This window comes from Lytechinus variegatus, chromosome 10, assembly GCF_018143015.1.
Source record: "Lytechinus variegatus isolate NC3 chromosome 10, Lvar_3.0, whole genome shotgun sequence".
In the NCBI taxonomy this organism is placed as follows: domain Eukaryota; kingdom Metazoa; phylum Echinodermata; class Echinoidea; order Temnopleuroida; family Toxopneustidae; genus Lytechinus; species Lytechinus variegatus.
The window spans coordinates 23161707-23179177 of NC_054749.1; the positions used below are offsets into that span (position 1 = coordinate 23161707).

At 36.4% G+C, this 17471-nt stretch overlaps 1 protein-coding gene across 1 annotated transcript; it reads left to right on the plus strand.

Annotated features, from left to right (window-relative positions):
- Window positions 1-4413: 4413 nt before the first annotated feature.
- LOC121422896 (coilin-like) lies at window positions 4414-11792 on the plus strand. Its single transcript, XM_041618134.1, has 6 exons — window positions 4414-4881; window positions 6146-7364; window positions 7990-8139; window positions 8749-8796; window positions 10014-10175; window positions 11331-11792. The coding sequence occupies exons 1-6, from the start codon at window positions 4631-4633 to the stop codon at window positions 11376-11378; spliced, it is 1878 nt and encodes a 625-aa protein (XP_041474068.1). The 5' UTR covers window positions 4414-4630; the 3' UTR covers window positions 11379-11792.
- The last annotated feature ends 5679 nt before the right edge of the window (window positions 11793-17471 follow it).

The following is a 17471-nucleotide window of genomic DNA, read 5'->3' on the forward strand; positions in this document are numbered from 1 at the left end:
TATACATTTCTATTTTTTTCACTCGTTCAAACACCCGAGGCAACATATGGGTTCAAATCGAAAATTCGATAGCTATATAAATGTATCGTTAATCATTGATACTTCACGCTTTATTGTACCAAAAAAGTACATGTTGGGACCATTGTTAATGATTTTTTTTAACCTAAATCAAATCGCTTTCCCCCTCAGGTGTTTCTTTTCAATATTCATTTTTCTTTCGACGGAAAAGTAAAAATTTATTTGCTTTTGCCCGCAAACTTTTGTAGAAAAAATAAGAGTTTTTACATTGCCACCATATGGCACATTTGCACGCTGAATCATAGTAGCATACTGGCAGGATCTCCTCTCTCCTTAAAACAACCAAAACAATAATTTGACTTATATAGTCCAATCTCTGCACGATGTATTTGATACCATCAGCTCCAAATACCACGATCCTGCCTGTCGATATCTTTTAAAAGAGATGAATAAAAGAACAAGATCTCAATATGAATATAGAAATAATGATAAGATTTTGTTGATCTTTGCAGAATTTTTGTTGAAAATGAATTAAACATGACTTGTACCATTAATTTCAAGGGGAAAAAATGGGCGGTCGCTCGATCCCTTGTCCCCCCCCCCCCCTTCACCTCGTTGTGTAGTCCTGTCTCTTCTCCCAACGGACTCGACAAAATCTTCTGCCATTGACACGACTTTAAAAAAATATCGGTTCTTGTTTAATGAATCAACTTTTCCAATGAACTTGAGTATGGAATCTGTGATCTAGAACCTGTTTTACAAATAGTTGCGATTGATCCGATCATTCATAACTATGGAAGCCAGCAACGTCAAGATCTAAAATGCATGTTTGTTCAAAATATATATTTTTTTAGATATCATGCTGTTTATTCATTCATTAGTTGCTTTCTTGAAAGGTTAGGGTGATTCTTTTTGTTTGCAAAGTTATTGTGCAAATTTCCTGTAAAAATATTATGACCATAATGGATTATCATACATTTGAGGTTGATCGAATCAATCGTCACTGTTTGTAAGACGGGGCCCTTATCATCTATTTGACTTTACACTTTTGTTGACATGCATCATATTTTGGTCGAACTTGCATTAATTCCGCCCTATCGTACCGGAATAAAGTGGAACAAGTCAATTTGGAAAGCGTAATAACCAATCAATATTATTAATATGTAGATTTAGAAATAAATCACGAATAACTAGCTAGTGCGGAGGTGTTGAACATACTAGGGTTACATAATTAAGACGCAATAAAGTGATAAATATGTCGGGTCATAAAATGGCACACCTGTTTTTATTGTATGCTTGCTAAAAGTATCAAACGATTGGTACAAACAATGCAAGGTGTTCTATTAATTCACACCGAGAATTCGAAGCTGGAAAACAACCAGTGAAACATTATATTTCTTGAAACAAAATCTTATTTCGATATCGACGTATATGTTAATGATCAATTGCTATTTGTTAGATAGGCCTATATTTGAACAGTTGTAGGTTTTCGCTTACCTATATTCAGGGCCCTGGGAACGATTTTTTGGCTGGGGGTGCTGAAGTAGGCCTAAATTCAGGGGCGGTTCCAGCATTCGCGAATAAGGGGGGGGGGGCAAAAAAACATTTTCACCCATATTTTCCCCGATCGATCACTCAGGGATGATTTCTGTTTGTTTCTTCGAAAGAGTCACTTCTATGCTTTATTCTTAAAAAACATAATAATCTCATAAGCCATATTTAAACAGTGCGAGCGAGAAACGCTATCTAAGTTTAGGGAAATTGTATGTATCTTGTCCTGAAAATCGAACATTGTGGGCAATGTTTGTGATCCTGAACAAAATGTGTATATAACTGATCGAAAAGGGACTTGTTGAGGACTGTTAATCTGTAGTTATAGCCCTAAAGCGATTCATATTCAATAAAAATAAAAAATAAAGCGAGCGAGAAGCGCGAGCTGAAAATTTTTGACACTTCAACCTAAAAAATGGAAATTCTAAGCATATTTTATAATTATGGGCATGATAGGCATAACTAAATAATGCGAGCGCGAAGCGTGAGCAGAAAAAACAGATTTAGACCTAAAAATTGGTAACTCAATTCATGTTTTGTAAATCATGAAAAGAATGGGTATCCTAAATCAATAATGTGAGCGCGAAGCGCGAGCAAAAATTTCAGTCTGAAAGTGGATAATTTAAGAAAGTTTTAGATAAAAAACAAGCTGTGTATGTCAATGAACATGCGTGTGTGTGTTTAAGATTTATACCTCGTATCTTGGTATTCTAAATATATGTTTTATCATGAAAATCAATAATGTGATCGCGAAGCGCAAACTGAAATTATTGATATTCATTCCTATTTTAAAAAGAGTCAATTTAAGCACTAATTCAAGCATTATAGGAAAATTGTGAAGTGGATGTTATGGATCGCTCTTAATAAATGATGTGAGAGCAAAGCGCAAGCTGATATTTTTATTATTATATTTTGATCTAAGACCTGGACATTCTGAGGACACTTCGGCATCACATGAAAATGATGACTTTCTTCTATTCCTCTTTCTAAGTGCGAGATATTCCATTCTAAAAAAAGACAATTTAATTATTAGGACTTCATGAAAATGTTATTTTTGTATTTATTTATTATCTAATAAGCCTAATGACAGATGACAGCTCAAAATTTGTTGATATTAATTCCTGAAAACTGGACATTTTAAGCACTTATGTAATTATGATTAGGATGCATGCATGAATATTGCAACAAATAAATAAGAGCGCAAATCGTGATGAAATGAAAGGGGATTTTAAGTCCTTTTTTTAGCATTGCTTAATATTATAGAGGAAATTATTGAGATATACCGCTTAGTCAAAATCAAAATGTTAGCACACAGCGCTGGCTGATTTGACAATCAAACCTGAAAAGGGATATTTTGAGAACTTTGTGGAATACACGAAGAGAATACCTGACACTGATGTTGATACTGAGACAACATTACGGACATTTTACAGAGCACTTTTTGAAATCATTTTATACCTCAAACAAAATAATCAAAAGCTCGATGTCGGAGCTGAATTTTTTTTAAATTATCATCAAAACTTGATATTTTAAGCTCCATATCAGCCTATTAAGGAAGAATCTCATGTAGGCCTATCTCATCAAACATGCAATGCGAACGCGAAGCACGAGCGATAACTTTCAGTGACATGAAAGGTTTTTATTTTACTTTCCAAGTCGTCCCCTCACCTTTATATTCATTCTTCTTCATCCTCTTATTTTCTCCTCTCTTTTAATATTTCATTCTTTTTTTTCTTCTTTTTTTTGAAATGCCTCCCCCCTTTTTTTTGCTCCGCCAATAGGGACTCCCGGGCCCCTTGTGCTCCCTGCACACACCAACTATGTCTATGGAGAATAATACACGCAGCATCCCCTGTGAACGGTGCTTCAGCACCCCCGCTTCCCATGGCCATATGCCTATATTCATGTGGTACCGGGTAAAAACAAGAATCATACCGTCGCCAAAAGACTTTAGACTTTATATCTAAAAGAAGGAAGAAGAAGGAGAAGAAGAAGAGGAAAAAGAAGAAGAAGAGGAAGAGAAGAAGGAGGAGGAGGAGAAGAAGAAGAAGAAGAAAAAGAAGAAGTTAGAAGAAGAAGAAAGAGGAGGAGAAGAATAAGAAGGAGAATTAAGAAGAAGAAAAAAGAAGGAGAGAAGTAATACGAATGAGGAGAACATAAACGTTTATAGGAGAAATACAAAGAGAAATAAGGAAAATGCGGAGCCGCGGAAAGTATTGATAAGTAATCAAAAAAGTTAAGAATTGTTGAATCTTCTACTTCTTCATTTTCTTAATTCTAACAAAAAACAGATAAAAAATGTTTTATGATGTTGTTCAATTTCCCAACCGAATTTCCATAGTGCGGAGAAAAAATATTGTTGAAAATGGTAAAACGGAGAAAAAAAATAATTAAAAAACAACAACAGGTGGTTACCAATTTCATTCCTGATACAAATTATTGACAACTAAACCACTGTTTTCCTGTTAAAATTCAAAATTTAAAAATCAGTGTTGGTTCAATGTATATATTACTAGTATATTATATTTCCATGAGAAATTACTTGACAGGATATGGCTTTCCATAGCTATTACTTCTTTGGCGATTTCAGCTCATAAAGGTGACTTGAAGGTGGATACATTAATTTTGTTGTATATTTAGTGGAGTAAGTGTACATCTAAAATATTTCTAAATTCCTTATCAAGTCGATGCGGTTGGGATCGCGTTGATATAGAAATAGATTTCAAGTCGAAGAAATTAGTCGCCAATTGGATAATATTGGCAAAAATATTGGGCATTCCATACTAAACTCATATGCGTGTTGTATACATGTTGTTGCGAATTGAAACATGCACGGTATACCGTACGTGTATAAATGTACGAGACTCGAACATTCTGAGGTGCGTGCCTAAACTAAGGTTGCTCTTATTTATAGTTATTCCCCATGCAATGTGGGTGTCGCAAACCTGATCTTACAATCTGCCATTCATCTGAGGCTTAAAAGACTCTATTTTCATCAGTTTTATGGCTAACAGTTGCCCGATTTTTCCAAACCAACCAGACGTCTAGAGCCGGAGTCGACATGGCACGCTCTTCAATCCGCGTGCGCTTGTTGTTTGACGACTGCACTCCATTACGCCCCGGCAGTGTTGGCCGGAGGAAGTGTTGGTTTTTGCTGAACATCGATGCGTGTCGCAGAATTACCGACGTAGAGTATTGCATTCAGAAGACATTCTGTCTTGGAGGATCGTCTCAGATTGAACTGCTGCTGGATGATTTTGTTCTTCCTCCTTTTGAAAAGTCAGAGATTATCAAAGAAAATGATTTAATCAGGTACCAGTACCAGTACTCGGCATGCTTGACTCGAGGAATGATAACTCAAAATACAGAATAGATTCCAGTGACATAATTTTTTAACTAATATTAATTCAAGAAAAAATATTTCAACTTTTAAGTTTAAAAAAAATTGTTGATTCACTTGACTAGTAAAAGTAGTATGACTGATGAGTGAGTGTGAAAATATATGCAGAAATAATCAAAGTTGAGCAAAACATTTGGTGTTAAAGTTCCTTTATCCTTGTAACTCTATATTTACACTACAGTCACGTGTGTATCCATGCTCTCAGAGTCATGATTCATTTAAATTTAGTTGGAAACAATCGAGTATTCACTTCTTTCTTAACTGGATGTCATGTGTGTTGAGTGACTTGAGCTTACATGCAATAAACACTTTAATACTCCATTAACAGTAGAGGCGCACGGCCAATATTGGAGACTGTCTCCAATGTGGGAAATTATCTCCAATATCAGAGATTTTTGTAAAGAATTTGGGTATCCAATTTCAGAGACAGTCTCCAGTTTTGGAGACTAATTTCCTTTGTTTACATTTGCGGCAAAAGGATTACCTTGGCGGCAAATAAAAATGTGATAAGCAGATTCCTCATGACAAATTATCCCTTTTCACCGTCTACTTTAAAAATTCACCGTCTACTTTTGTTTTGATAAGGATTTTTGTTGTCAATCACACACAAAACAAATGGGCTTCTGACCTCAGTGAGACAAAATTTTGGGTAGAAAAAATCATGCTTTTGTTGGTGTTGTTTCTTTTGTCCTTTTGCAAAGCAAGTCTCCAATGTGGGAGATTGTCTCCCCTATTGGAGAGAGTCTCCCATATTGGCCGTGCGCCTCTACTGATTAACAAAAAACTTGAGAATATCATTTTTTTTCAAGAAATACTAAATTATGAAACAGTAAATGTACTTGAACATAATTTTTATGTATTCATTTATGATATGTTTGTCTTTATACATGTAATCTTGAGGATTATTTATCCACCAGACTGTCACCACTCAATAACTATCATTTTGAGCATTTTTGTGTTTACCCCCTATTGGTGGAAAGTCAGAAAAGAAGCCCACAAACTCACTTTTTAATAAGAAAATTTTTTATAAAGAATTTGGTTTATTTTTCTTTTCAAAAAAAAAAGGCTACAAGTATTTTTTTATATCCTTTCTTTCTTTTCTTTGCCTAAATTTAATTTGAAGTAGTAGAAGTTGATATAGTTTTGTGATTTTTTTTACTCCCCAATTCTATGCAGGGTGAGATTACTCGGTGAAGCTGATGCAAAGCATGATGAAGCACAGAAGAAGAAAAAGGCTCATGCACCCACAAAGCATGAAATAAGTAGTAATGTCAAAAATTCTAGAGCTAAAAAGAAAAAGAAAACCAAAGAAAACCAAACAGACATTGATAGGACTCATAGGAGTCATCAAGATGGATTGGCGAATGATGCAAGAGGATCCAAAAAAGAGAAAACAAAAGGAGTTGCTCAACAGAAATGCAAAGAAAATCAATCTGTGGCTGCATCTGGAGCAGTGAATGGAACCCCGAAAAATACCTCTGCAGTTCACAAACATTCAATTAAAAAAGTACGGACATATTCCAGTTCCTCATCAGATTCCAGCTCAGAAGATGCTGACCAAGCAAGAATATCCTTGAAGAAAAACAGTTCTCACAAAGGTGCTGCCAGGAGAAAGCTAAAACAAAAGTCACCAGTGCAATCTTTGAATTGTACACAGAGTTCTGCAAACCCTGGAACCTCTGCTCTTCCTGTGGCAGGCTCAGGAAACCAAGAAATCAAAGCCAATGGGAGCAAGTGCAATGGATCCAGGCTACAGCATTCTGAAACTGAATCAAGCTCGACAGAAGAGGAGAGGGTTGCCGGGCATAGAAAACCTCTGAAGAATACAGCATTAGTACTTATCAAAAAGTCAGTGAATGATAGTGTGGGAAGTCCCAAGAGCAAACAAGCTCCTAGGACAAGAACTGTCAGTTCACCCTCCACTTCGTCAGTGTCTTCTCTATCTTCTGCGTCCTTGTCATCGGACTCTGATGAGCATCAACAGAAGCAGACTTTGCAAACTGGTGCAAAGCCAGGAAGAACCTTCACAAACCAAGAACTTACGAACTGTCCAACAAATGCAAAAGATCTTGCTAGCAGTAAAAATGCTCTGGTGAGAAAATCGGTGCTGAAGTCCTCCAGTGGGCATGTTAGATTTTCATCAAACTCAGACGGTAGTGAATCGGAAGCTGGTGATTCCCAATCCTCTGGGAGTCCTAGTCAGGTAGTCAAACAAATGAACCTTGAGCCAACTAATTCCATGACTGCAGCCAAGATGAGGGAAGGCAATGTTGTAGGGATGGAGGAGTCTCATGGCAATAGCTTGCAAGGAAAAGGATGTGAGCATGATGATTTTGAGAACCAATCTTCTGTGATAGAGGGTAATTCTACTTCAGCTGATGGAATACAGACAAAGGTTAGTAATGATGTGGCATGCAATCATTTGAAAGCATTAACAAGAGTGGAATGACAAGAGCAAGCTTTAAATGACATTCCAAGGGTATCCTGTAGGAAAAATTTTGATTGGTCTATAAAAATATATTTATTTCCATATCTCTGTGTCTTGGAGCAAGTGTAATATTTGGGATTGAAATGTATGAATGAATATTGTATGTGTGTAGGGTTCCAAGACTGCAGTAATATTGTACTTTGCAGTACTTATTTACCCTTTATGATTAGTGTGTGTTTTTATCAATGATGGTTGGCTTTGGTAGTGTTGAATTTAAATCACTCTTTGACTCTGCACTGTGCTTTCAGTGAGGCTAGTGCTGGGACTGATGTCATTAGGTGTTGAGCTGAGTGTTGCATGATCAGTGAGTCCGTATTGTACACCAAGTTAAGATATAGGCCTACCTACAGATTCATACAACAATTTGTGCCAGAATATCATCAGTGCAGAATTTTTATGTAAATATTTCCTCTCAGTGTTATGTAATTTTCAGTCAGATATTTGAGGAAGAAACAAATTCTGATGCTGCTGATATATTGATCCTTATTATAGAACTTTACCATTATTTCTTTTGTTTCCATTTACCATATAGCTTTTGGCCATTGCTGGACAGAAACCCAAGCAGTCCAGGAAACCAACGAAGCAAGTCTCAAAGCCTGAACAGCCCAAGAAGTCCAAAGACTACAGCAGCTACCCACCTCTAGTTGGACCACCACGTGCTGGAGACACAATTGCCTATAAGGTAAATTTGGTATTTTTTCTGTCTTTGTTTTGAGGCTGTAGATTGGATGTTGTGAAGGTCAACTACAATTGCTGCTGTTGCTGCTACTGGTTCTTGAAATGGAACTTGAAATGGAATGGAAGAGGATTGGGGGATGTAGATGGATGGAAGGAGTTGGTTAGAAGAGGGGTTGGGGTGAAAGAGAAAGAGTTGAATGATACATGTATGAGGACTGTTCTACTGCTACTTCTGCTCCTACAATCTTTCTTCTAGTAGCAACATGTTCGATCATTCTACTAATATTACATCTGCTGCTACGGCTACTTCTCCGACTTCTTCCCTCACTACTACTATAACTAAACATTTCCTTGTGATTACTTTTCTACATGTCCCAAAGGATTGATTTTCCACCTAATACCTCAAAATGCATCTTAGGTACCATCACTAACACTATTCATTCCAGGTTATAATAAGCTACTTCACTGGTAAACTGCATACAGTAGGTAAGACTCAATATTACTATTAACACACTAAGATACATGTTTATCAAGTTAGCTCTGAATTGTGTGGAAAAGAACTTTGTACAAGATTTGTTTTGGCATTTATCTTTTTTTTATCACTATCCTTCAGATTCTGGAGCTGTCTGGATTGTACACACCAGAAGTTTCAGATTACAAGGTAAGCTTATTAGCTCTTCACATCAGCAAGTCCTTGTTATGCCTCTGCTAACCATTGAAGTTTGCAGGAGGAATAGTGTTTCCAGGGAGTTTATCCATCCTGTTTTTGTGATTCATATTGGTAATGAAGATGTGGAACTCTCTCCCAGTAAATATTGTGACAGCACCATCAACCGAAGCCTTTCGTCTGCAACTGACGAAAGGCAACAACGGCTAGATCCATACCTATTTGGCACAAGCATTTTAATCTTGTGACACACACTTCACCAAGTTCTGCAAGATTCTTTAGGATTGAAGGAAGCACACTACTCAGAAGAAGAACTGTTTGATGATCTAAATCAAACTAAGTCCAAGTATGCATAAAAGTGATTAGATCAAAGGACACTGAGGTCATAATATATACCATCTTAACACAAAATCTCTTTCTCAAGATCAGTAAAGAACCATTATTTTAAGGGGACAACTCCAAACTTTGCTTTGTGTGCATATGATCTGTGGTGTTCTGCTAAGAACACTCTTAAATATCGTATCAGCTTCAATCAGGATGGAATCATTATGTGAGTTAATTGTTAATTTCTTTTGTTTACCCTTAATGTCAAACAAATTCATCTTTAAGGTGATACATTTGGGGGTTTTTTTCGAGTCGAGAAAAGGAGCCCCCCCCCCCCAAAAAAAAGAGCCCCCAATCTTTGAGTTAAAAGATCAATTACTTATTTGGCACAATATATATATATATTTTTGGTGTTAGTCACTGAAAAATGCATGTATGGGACTTGAGTCAAATGATCTGTTCTTGAAACAATGCTGCTTCATTTGTCATAATGTATGGGCATCTTCGGAACCATTCTTTGTAAAAGACATTTTTATTTTAATATTCTTTCTCAACATTGAATGGAAAGATTATGAAAACTCATGGTAATAGGGCTCAGCAGCCAATCACAATCAAGATTTTTGTGGTAGATACAATAATATGGCAATGCCGCCAAAGTTATAAGTCTTCATGAAACTGGGTGAGGGATTTCCCTATTTGATTAACTTCAGGGTCCGCAGAATGGTATTGAAAGTGGGGGGGGGGGGGGGTGGCTGACCGTACAAAATAACACAATAAGATGATTATTGATACATTCTTTTTACACAGCGTTGAAATAAAGTGGGGGCCTCCTCTAACTTTATCACAAGTATAATGTTAAGCATTCTGACTTTCATGTTTGAATTCAGGAAGGAGAAGTGATCAACTACAATCATTCCAACTCCATGATAGAGCTCCGACTCAGTGATGTTGCCATGGCAGTAGAACCAAACAGAGATGGTGGGAAGTTTGAGATGGAATCAGAAGAGGTTGATGAAGAGCCTGCTGAATCACTGCCTCAAAACAGATTGGTACAAGCTCTTCCTCGATTATTATCATATATTGTGTTTTAAATGTTGACATTCTGTTTGATATATTTTCTATTCTTTGTGACTCTTAACATCAGGCTTGCAGGTTTAAAATTAACCCAATACCCAGAACTACCAACCTCTGGGAATGAAAAACTGTATTCTGTGATAACAAAAAAAAAAATTTCCCCCAAAAAAGTGTATTTTATAATAAAATGCTTGGCGCACTTGCTCATCGCGGTGCTCAAGCTGCATGCAAGCTAAAATGCGCACTGCTCTTGCAGATTTATGGAAAAAATTATTGAAACATGTATATATCTTCACCCTGGTTTTAACAAAATGATTGAAAAAAAAGTTACCTGAAATTACATTGATCTGATAACCATAGTTTTGTATGTTTTATGAAATAGAGACATGCAGAGATGATTTTCTCAATAAATTTTGATTTTGTAAAAAAACACTTTTTAAAGAAAAAACGTACTGCCGTATTTTGCTTGCAAAAACGTACTAAATACGCCTAAAACGTACTGGTTGGCAGGTCTGAACACTGTAAGACCATGTCCTTGGATGCCGTATTAATTGGACCCAATGCACCTCTCAGTTTGGCTTAGATATGTTGATACCCTGTTTATGTTTTCAAATTTGTACTGTAATAGAATTTGCCCGATAGAAAAGTGGCCTTATCCTAAAAAATATTAAAATGTAATCTGCATGATTGTTAATGAGATGGCTTATCCAAATGAATATATGATAACGAATAATGAAAGTACTACTTCCATATCTTATACGTGCAAAACCACTCTGAAATTTGATTGCAAAATATTCAGCAAAGAAATAGAAATAAAATGTATAAGTATATATCCTTGGGGTAAAGGTATTGCTACATTGATTCTGAGCAAGCCCATGCCTCCTTGAACTAAAGATGTTTTCAACCGTGGTATTTACTTTCACAATAAAGCAATAATCAGTTGGGTATACATACTGTTTCCTGTTATATTTTTGCATCATAAATGGAGAAAACTCCTTTCCTTCACATCGATTGGTATTCATGTCACCAAAGAAGTATTTAAAGACTTGACAGCAGATTTTTTCATGCCTTTTTTTTATTTTGCTTTCTATTTCTTTTGCTTTCTCTTTTCTCACCCCCCCCCCCTGCAGGTGTTGGTGACTTTGCCTTCTCTGATTGATCCAAAGCTAATCACATGACATCAAGTCAAAGGTCGTGACGTGCACATGCAGTTGACGTCTTCCGTCTGAAGATACTCACTTGGCTATTGATGCTGTGGTATTCTATCTCCTATTGTATATGTTTTAATGCCATTTGTCATGATGAAATTAAGATGTGTACCTGTGCCTTTGTTAGTGCAGTCTAGTATTAACTTGAGCATTTTGATGTTCATTTTGATTTGTACTTCAATGATATTTGATAGTAGTTTTATGTCTTGAGTCGATGATTGTTTTGATTCAATAACTCCAGTGTCACTAAAATGCATTGAGTTATCTAAGTTAACGTAAATCCATTGTTACATCAGTACAAACACATTTGAAAAGATTGCTGCAAACATAACATATAACTAGATGACTGGTTCATTTTGTGAATGGACAATCTATGATCAAGGGGCAAGTTATATGACACTTGTTATCTGTAAAGACACCTCTCAGACTTGCAGGTGGATCCGGTAAACACAATACATGCATACAGTTTGCGGTGGATTATTTTCGCAAACATAAACATACAACATTAGCATTTCACCTGACTACACGTACATGCAAATCTATTCACGTCAATGAGTATTTTATCAAGCCAAATTGCACAAAATTGATTGATTGATTGATTTTATTCGTCAAGAATATCACAAGAGATTACAATGAAATTGAAGAATACCTTGACAGGATAGCCCATGAAAGCCGAAAGGCTTATTTCCAATGGGGTCCTATAGTTAGTATAAAACATTAACATATTGTAACAAAAGGTACTGGAATATGGTAAAAAAAATAATAAAATACATACATACATATCCATCAGTAAAATAATATGCAAACATCTGAAGCAAACAACAATCGTAATATGTGAAACAAGATTATATTTTAACATACCCTAATGTATACATTATCTACAATACTAGAAACCAATTGTACAAAATGTGTGATTTTTAATGGTAATATTGCTCTCGAGTAGCTTCCACTTTTAAGTGCTTCTTTAATGCACTCTTAAATTGAGAAAATATTTTAACTGCTTTTACTTTATTAGGAAGAGCATTCCAAGATTGGATGCCATTAAAATAAAAAGTGTTCCCTATATGTCCTTCACGTTTTGGTAATACAAAATTAAAATTACTATTTCGAGTACCCTACCTAAGGATTTTTGATACACGGGTGAAATTATTTGCTATATAATGATCTAATGTATCCGAATAGAATATTTTATGCACGTGGTGTAATACTAATTGTTGTGACCTGTGATCTACATGAAGTAATCCTGCCTTTTCAAGTTCATTACATCCGACATGTGCTGTTGGTCCTAAAACATTTATGTATCTCACAATTTTATTTTAAATTACTCTTAGCTTTTTCTTTTCCGTAACACCCAGACTACCATACCAAGCCGCATTAGCATAGTCGAATAGACATTGTATTAACCCTATCTAGGCCGGGGGGGGGGGGGCCTCGGAGGCCATCCCCTCAACAAATCGCGCAATATTTTTGCTGCGCGAAATTTTTTGACCGCGCCACTCGCTGACTTTTTACTTTCAAGTCTTGCGCAACTTTTGAGACCAACTTTGCGTCCTCCGGGTACGTGGTTCCGAAATTACACAACATTATGTAAGTGCATGTCAGACCGAAAATTGCTCAAAAACGTGATTTCGTGTACAAAGTCAATGCAAATTGTGTTTTCAACCAAAATTCATAAATGTATGATTATTTTTAGTTTTGCTGCTCTAAATGTATTTATTTTATGCTTTTTATGATCACAGAAGAGTCCCCAACAAATTTCATTGAAAAAACAATGAAAAACAAAAGGTCAAAAAACAAAGAAATACATAAGAAATTGCAAAAAACAATAAAATACATAAGAAAATGATTTGATATCACAATTTTTTTCATGTACACTTGCTAAGAACACCACAAAGAGTTTCTATACCAAAAATTAGTACATTTGGAGCTTTATTTAGGGAGTTAGAGGAAAAAGTATGATTTCGCATACTAATTATGCATAAATTAGCATAATCACTTAATAGCGACTCGCACAAAAAATTACTATACAATCTTGGAGATTATGTCCCAGGCAACCAGCATGCCAATTTTCGGCGCGATCGCGCGGTCGACGGCCGAGATCTTAGGGGGGGGCCTGGGAGGCCCCCCCCCCCCCCGGCCATATGAACTCCCAAAATACCCCGGCCTAGATAGGGTTAAAGCAAAGCGTAAAATACGTCTAGACTTCATATTCAAACAGGTTTGATATCTATACAAAAATTTCAAGCGCGAATTTGCCTTTTTGACGATTGAGTCTACCAAACCCCTCCATGATAGGTTGCTTGTTACCTAACAATCTTTCTTGAACAATAAGTTAAAAAATGATCACTTATACCTAGGTCAATAACACCACTTTGACTAATATGCTCTACTTTACTACATAATATGTGATCTATCAGGGAGGAAGATGTCTGAGTTTTACGTGTGGGCAGCTTTACAAGTTGGATTTAACCACTTAGATTAAGTATACTCTCATATTTCTGGGATAAAGGGAATTTTTCGAAAGGCAAATATTCATGTCCCCTAAGACTATAATCTCCTCATCTTTATTAAATTTTTCTATAGTGTCAGAGAGTGATTCAATGAAATTATCTTTAGGGAGTCTGTAAAGAGCACCCAGTGTAATGGGCTTTGTCCGAGGCAATAGAATATTGATCCACAATGATTCAATATTTCTTGAAGTCAAGTCTTCTCTTATATTAAATGCAATGTCGTTTCTTATGTAGAGACAAACACCACCACCTAGCCCACATTCACGATCTTAACGAAATATACAGTATCCATCTATACATACTTCTTCATTTATAGATGAGTTTAACCATGTTTCAGTGATGGCAATAATAGCTTTTTTACGTTTAGAAAAAAGAAGGCCGAAATTCAGATATTTTATTCAATGTTGATCTCGCGTTTAAATGAATGAAATGCAACCCTTTTGTTTCAAACTTTTCTTCAAAGGACACATACACTGCTGTTTTATCAGAAGGTGGGGGTATTATTTATATGTTCAGTGGGAGGCAAAAGCAGTTTGGTATGACCAACATTTGTTTGAATGGGGTGCAAGAATAAGGAATCACAAAAAGGCAGTAAAGAGCATGTTAAACAAGTCCAACGTTCATTAGGGTCGTAATATAATCTTGTGTACTCCTGGTCACTTATGCCTTCACATTTGGAATGGTACCACTTATTACAAGTAGAACACAGGAGGCCAGTTTGCTTTTTCTTCACAGGCTTTTGACATTTTCTACATGGAAATTTATAATTTGGACCAGGATTTGTTTCCACATCCCCAGATAATAACAAAAGATAACGAAAATGGTTACTAGGTTGACATAATTCGGCTTGAAAGGTTGCTACAGAATTATGATAGTACAAAATAGGCGAACGGAAATATTTCAAACGCTTTATCGCTGGAAGACTAAGTAACTGAGAAATTGTGTTGACATGAGAATATATAGAAATTGAAAAATAAAGTACCAATACATTCATCTCAGTGTAGTTTCACACCAACAAACAGTGTTTAACAAAAGAAACAAAATACAAAGACAATTAAAAGTAGATAAAAAGAAACTCGATTAAAGACGTAAACTTAACTACGATCCTACAAACTACAATACTGCATAAAAGCTCCTATTCTTCAGTCATGGAGTCCCTCAGTGTTGTCTACTTCAGCCTCGATCGATCTCTAGTAGGTCCATGGGCACCCCTGGCAGCCAGACCTCCCCCCTCCAGCTTTCATCTACCCTGTCTGTCCTGCTAGATTCTCCTCCACGAGACTGGAAACAGATCAGCTCCATGACGATGAGACAGCAGCAGATATACAGAAAATTCCAATATTAAAAATGTCATGGATGTAATGGGACAATACAAAGACTGTTCTGAAGTGAGACCAGTGATTGATGGACAGAGCCCTGGCTGGCTGACAGATTGTTGACAGGTGGCAGCAATAAAAAAGAGTTTGAGAAGGTAGTGCTCGAAAGAAATACAGAAGAGGAAAGTGACCTGAATGTGAAAGTGAATCACATTATACTCCTAGAAAGTACTATGGGTGGGACAAAAGTAAGCACAGTTGTAGATGAATCACACAAAATATCTCCAGACAAAATCAGGAAAATAATCAAAGTCCATTCATGATCATGTTACAAATAGATCTCCAAAAGTCTCCAAGAGACCTATATGAAAATATGTAGCACAATTACATAATGACCGAAGTATCAAGCAAGTCCAAGGAAGAAAACTAGAAGAGTACACATGTGCTCCCCTCCTACTTACCATTGTATTTATAAATATTGCGACATCATACAGCCTTTATAACCCAGATGATGCGCCATATGTATCAAATTGAAAACGTACCAGCCATGATGTATGTTGAATGCTAAATGCGGTAAAGTAACCCTCCCAATTAAATCTGAATGTTTGAACTGAAAACTTGAAGGGCAATAACATTACAAGACATACATGCCATCAGTGTAAATAATGTCTTGGAAATACAGTTTCACTGTCTTAAGATTCAAATGTCCTTAAGGGTAAAGCCCATGAATGAACCACAATCCAAATATCAGATTCTGCATCTGACATGAGAACTGCTTCTGCATATCATTTGTATCAGACTCGTCTGTATCAATTATATCATCAATTACTGTGGGGTGTAATTCTTGTGATGCAATGGATTGAGAAGCAGTTTGAGATAGGGGTAAAGTATCCTCTAGAACAATCCAAATTTCTTCCCCATGACCAAAAAACTAGAATAATTACATAAAGTGCTAAGCGAGTCAAATTTGTCACAATTCTTAACCAGAGCCTCGACTTCACTGATCGGTATACCAGAAGTCACATCTGCGCCTGCCAAGGTGGAACCTGCCCCAGACACTTGCGCAAGAACTTCACCTCTTAATAACAGAAGCTGGTCTAGTAGAACTTCTCTTTCCTCGTCCGACACATCCCTGCAAGCTGTCATGTGTTGGGACTGGAACTGAACTGTATCACAGTACTGAAAGGGGATGGTATGGGCATCATCAACCCTACATTCACACTTTTGAGCACAGATGTTGCAACATGAATGGGGAATAATTTTACATGATGTTCTATCATCTTCCTCAAATGTTTCCATCAAGAACTTCCTCCTGCATATCTCCTCGTTCTTCACATATTCCTTCATTTTTGGTGAAACTTTACACCGGTTCCATCCCTTGAACAGAATCAGTACTGCATGGCTATCCTCTCCATATTGTCCAACACGTCCACTTTCTTGAACGTAATCTTCGATGTCCTCGGGAGGGCCAAGATGATACACTCTCCTAACCCCTCTACAATTAACTCCCATTCCAAATGCCATCGTGGCAAACAACACCCAGAGCTGCCAAGTAGTACTGATTTTCAGTATTTAGTACTGAAAAATGAGAAGAATACTGATGGTTTCCTGCAAAATACTGATTTCTCAAGTTTCAGTTTTATTTGTTGTCCTATGGTATTTCTTTGAAAATACTGATTTCGTCGCCAAAATACTGATTTTCAGCTTGAAAAATACTGAAATGTTCTTGATCAGGTTGGCAGCTCTTTCTATTGCTAAACGGTGTCATTTGATCATCCAAACACCCTTTCTACAATCTACCCAAAACAGAAAAAACAATACATCTCCCTAGTTAGATCTATAAATACATATTATATACTGATTAATCAAATGAGAAAAATGAGAAGAATGCTGATGGTTTCCTGCAAAATACTGATTTCTCAAGTTTCAGTTTTATGTGTTGTCGTATGATATTTCTTTGAAAATACTGATTTTCACCTTTAAAAATACTGAAATGTTCTTGGTCAGGTTGGCAGCTCTTTCTATTGCTAAACGGTGTCATTTGATCATCCAAACACCCTATCTACAATCTACCCAAAACAGAAAAAACAATACATCTCCCTAGTTGGATCTATAAATACGTTATATATACTGATTAATCAAATAAAAAAAAATTCAGATCACCTTTGAAACTGTGAACAAATTACTCTGATATGCTCAGTCTGGTGGCACGAAGGTTTGCAGGGTGTTCAGCATTG

Excerpts from the sequence above, each read along its gene's own strand:
- LOC121422896 (XM_041618134.1), top strand. The coding sequence starts at position 4,631 with ATGGCACGCTCTTCAATCCGCGTGCGCTTGTTGTTTGACGACTGCACT. Across the intron at positions 4,882-6,145 it reads AAAGAAAATGATTTAATCAG|GGTGAGATTACTCGGTGAAG; the intron begins GTACCAGTACCA and ends AATTCTATGCAG. Across the intron at positions 7,365-7,989 it reads CTGATGGAATACAGACAAAG|CTTTTGGCCATTGCTGGACA; the intron begins GTTAGTAATGAT and ends TTTACCATATAG.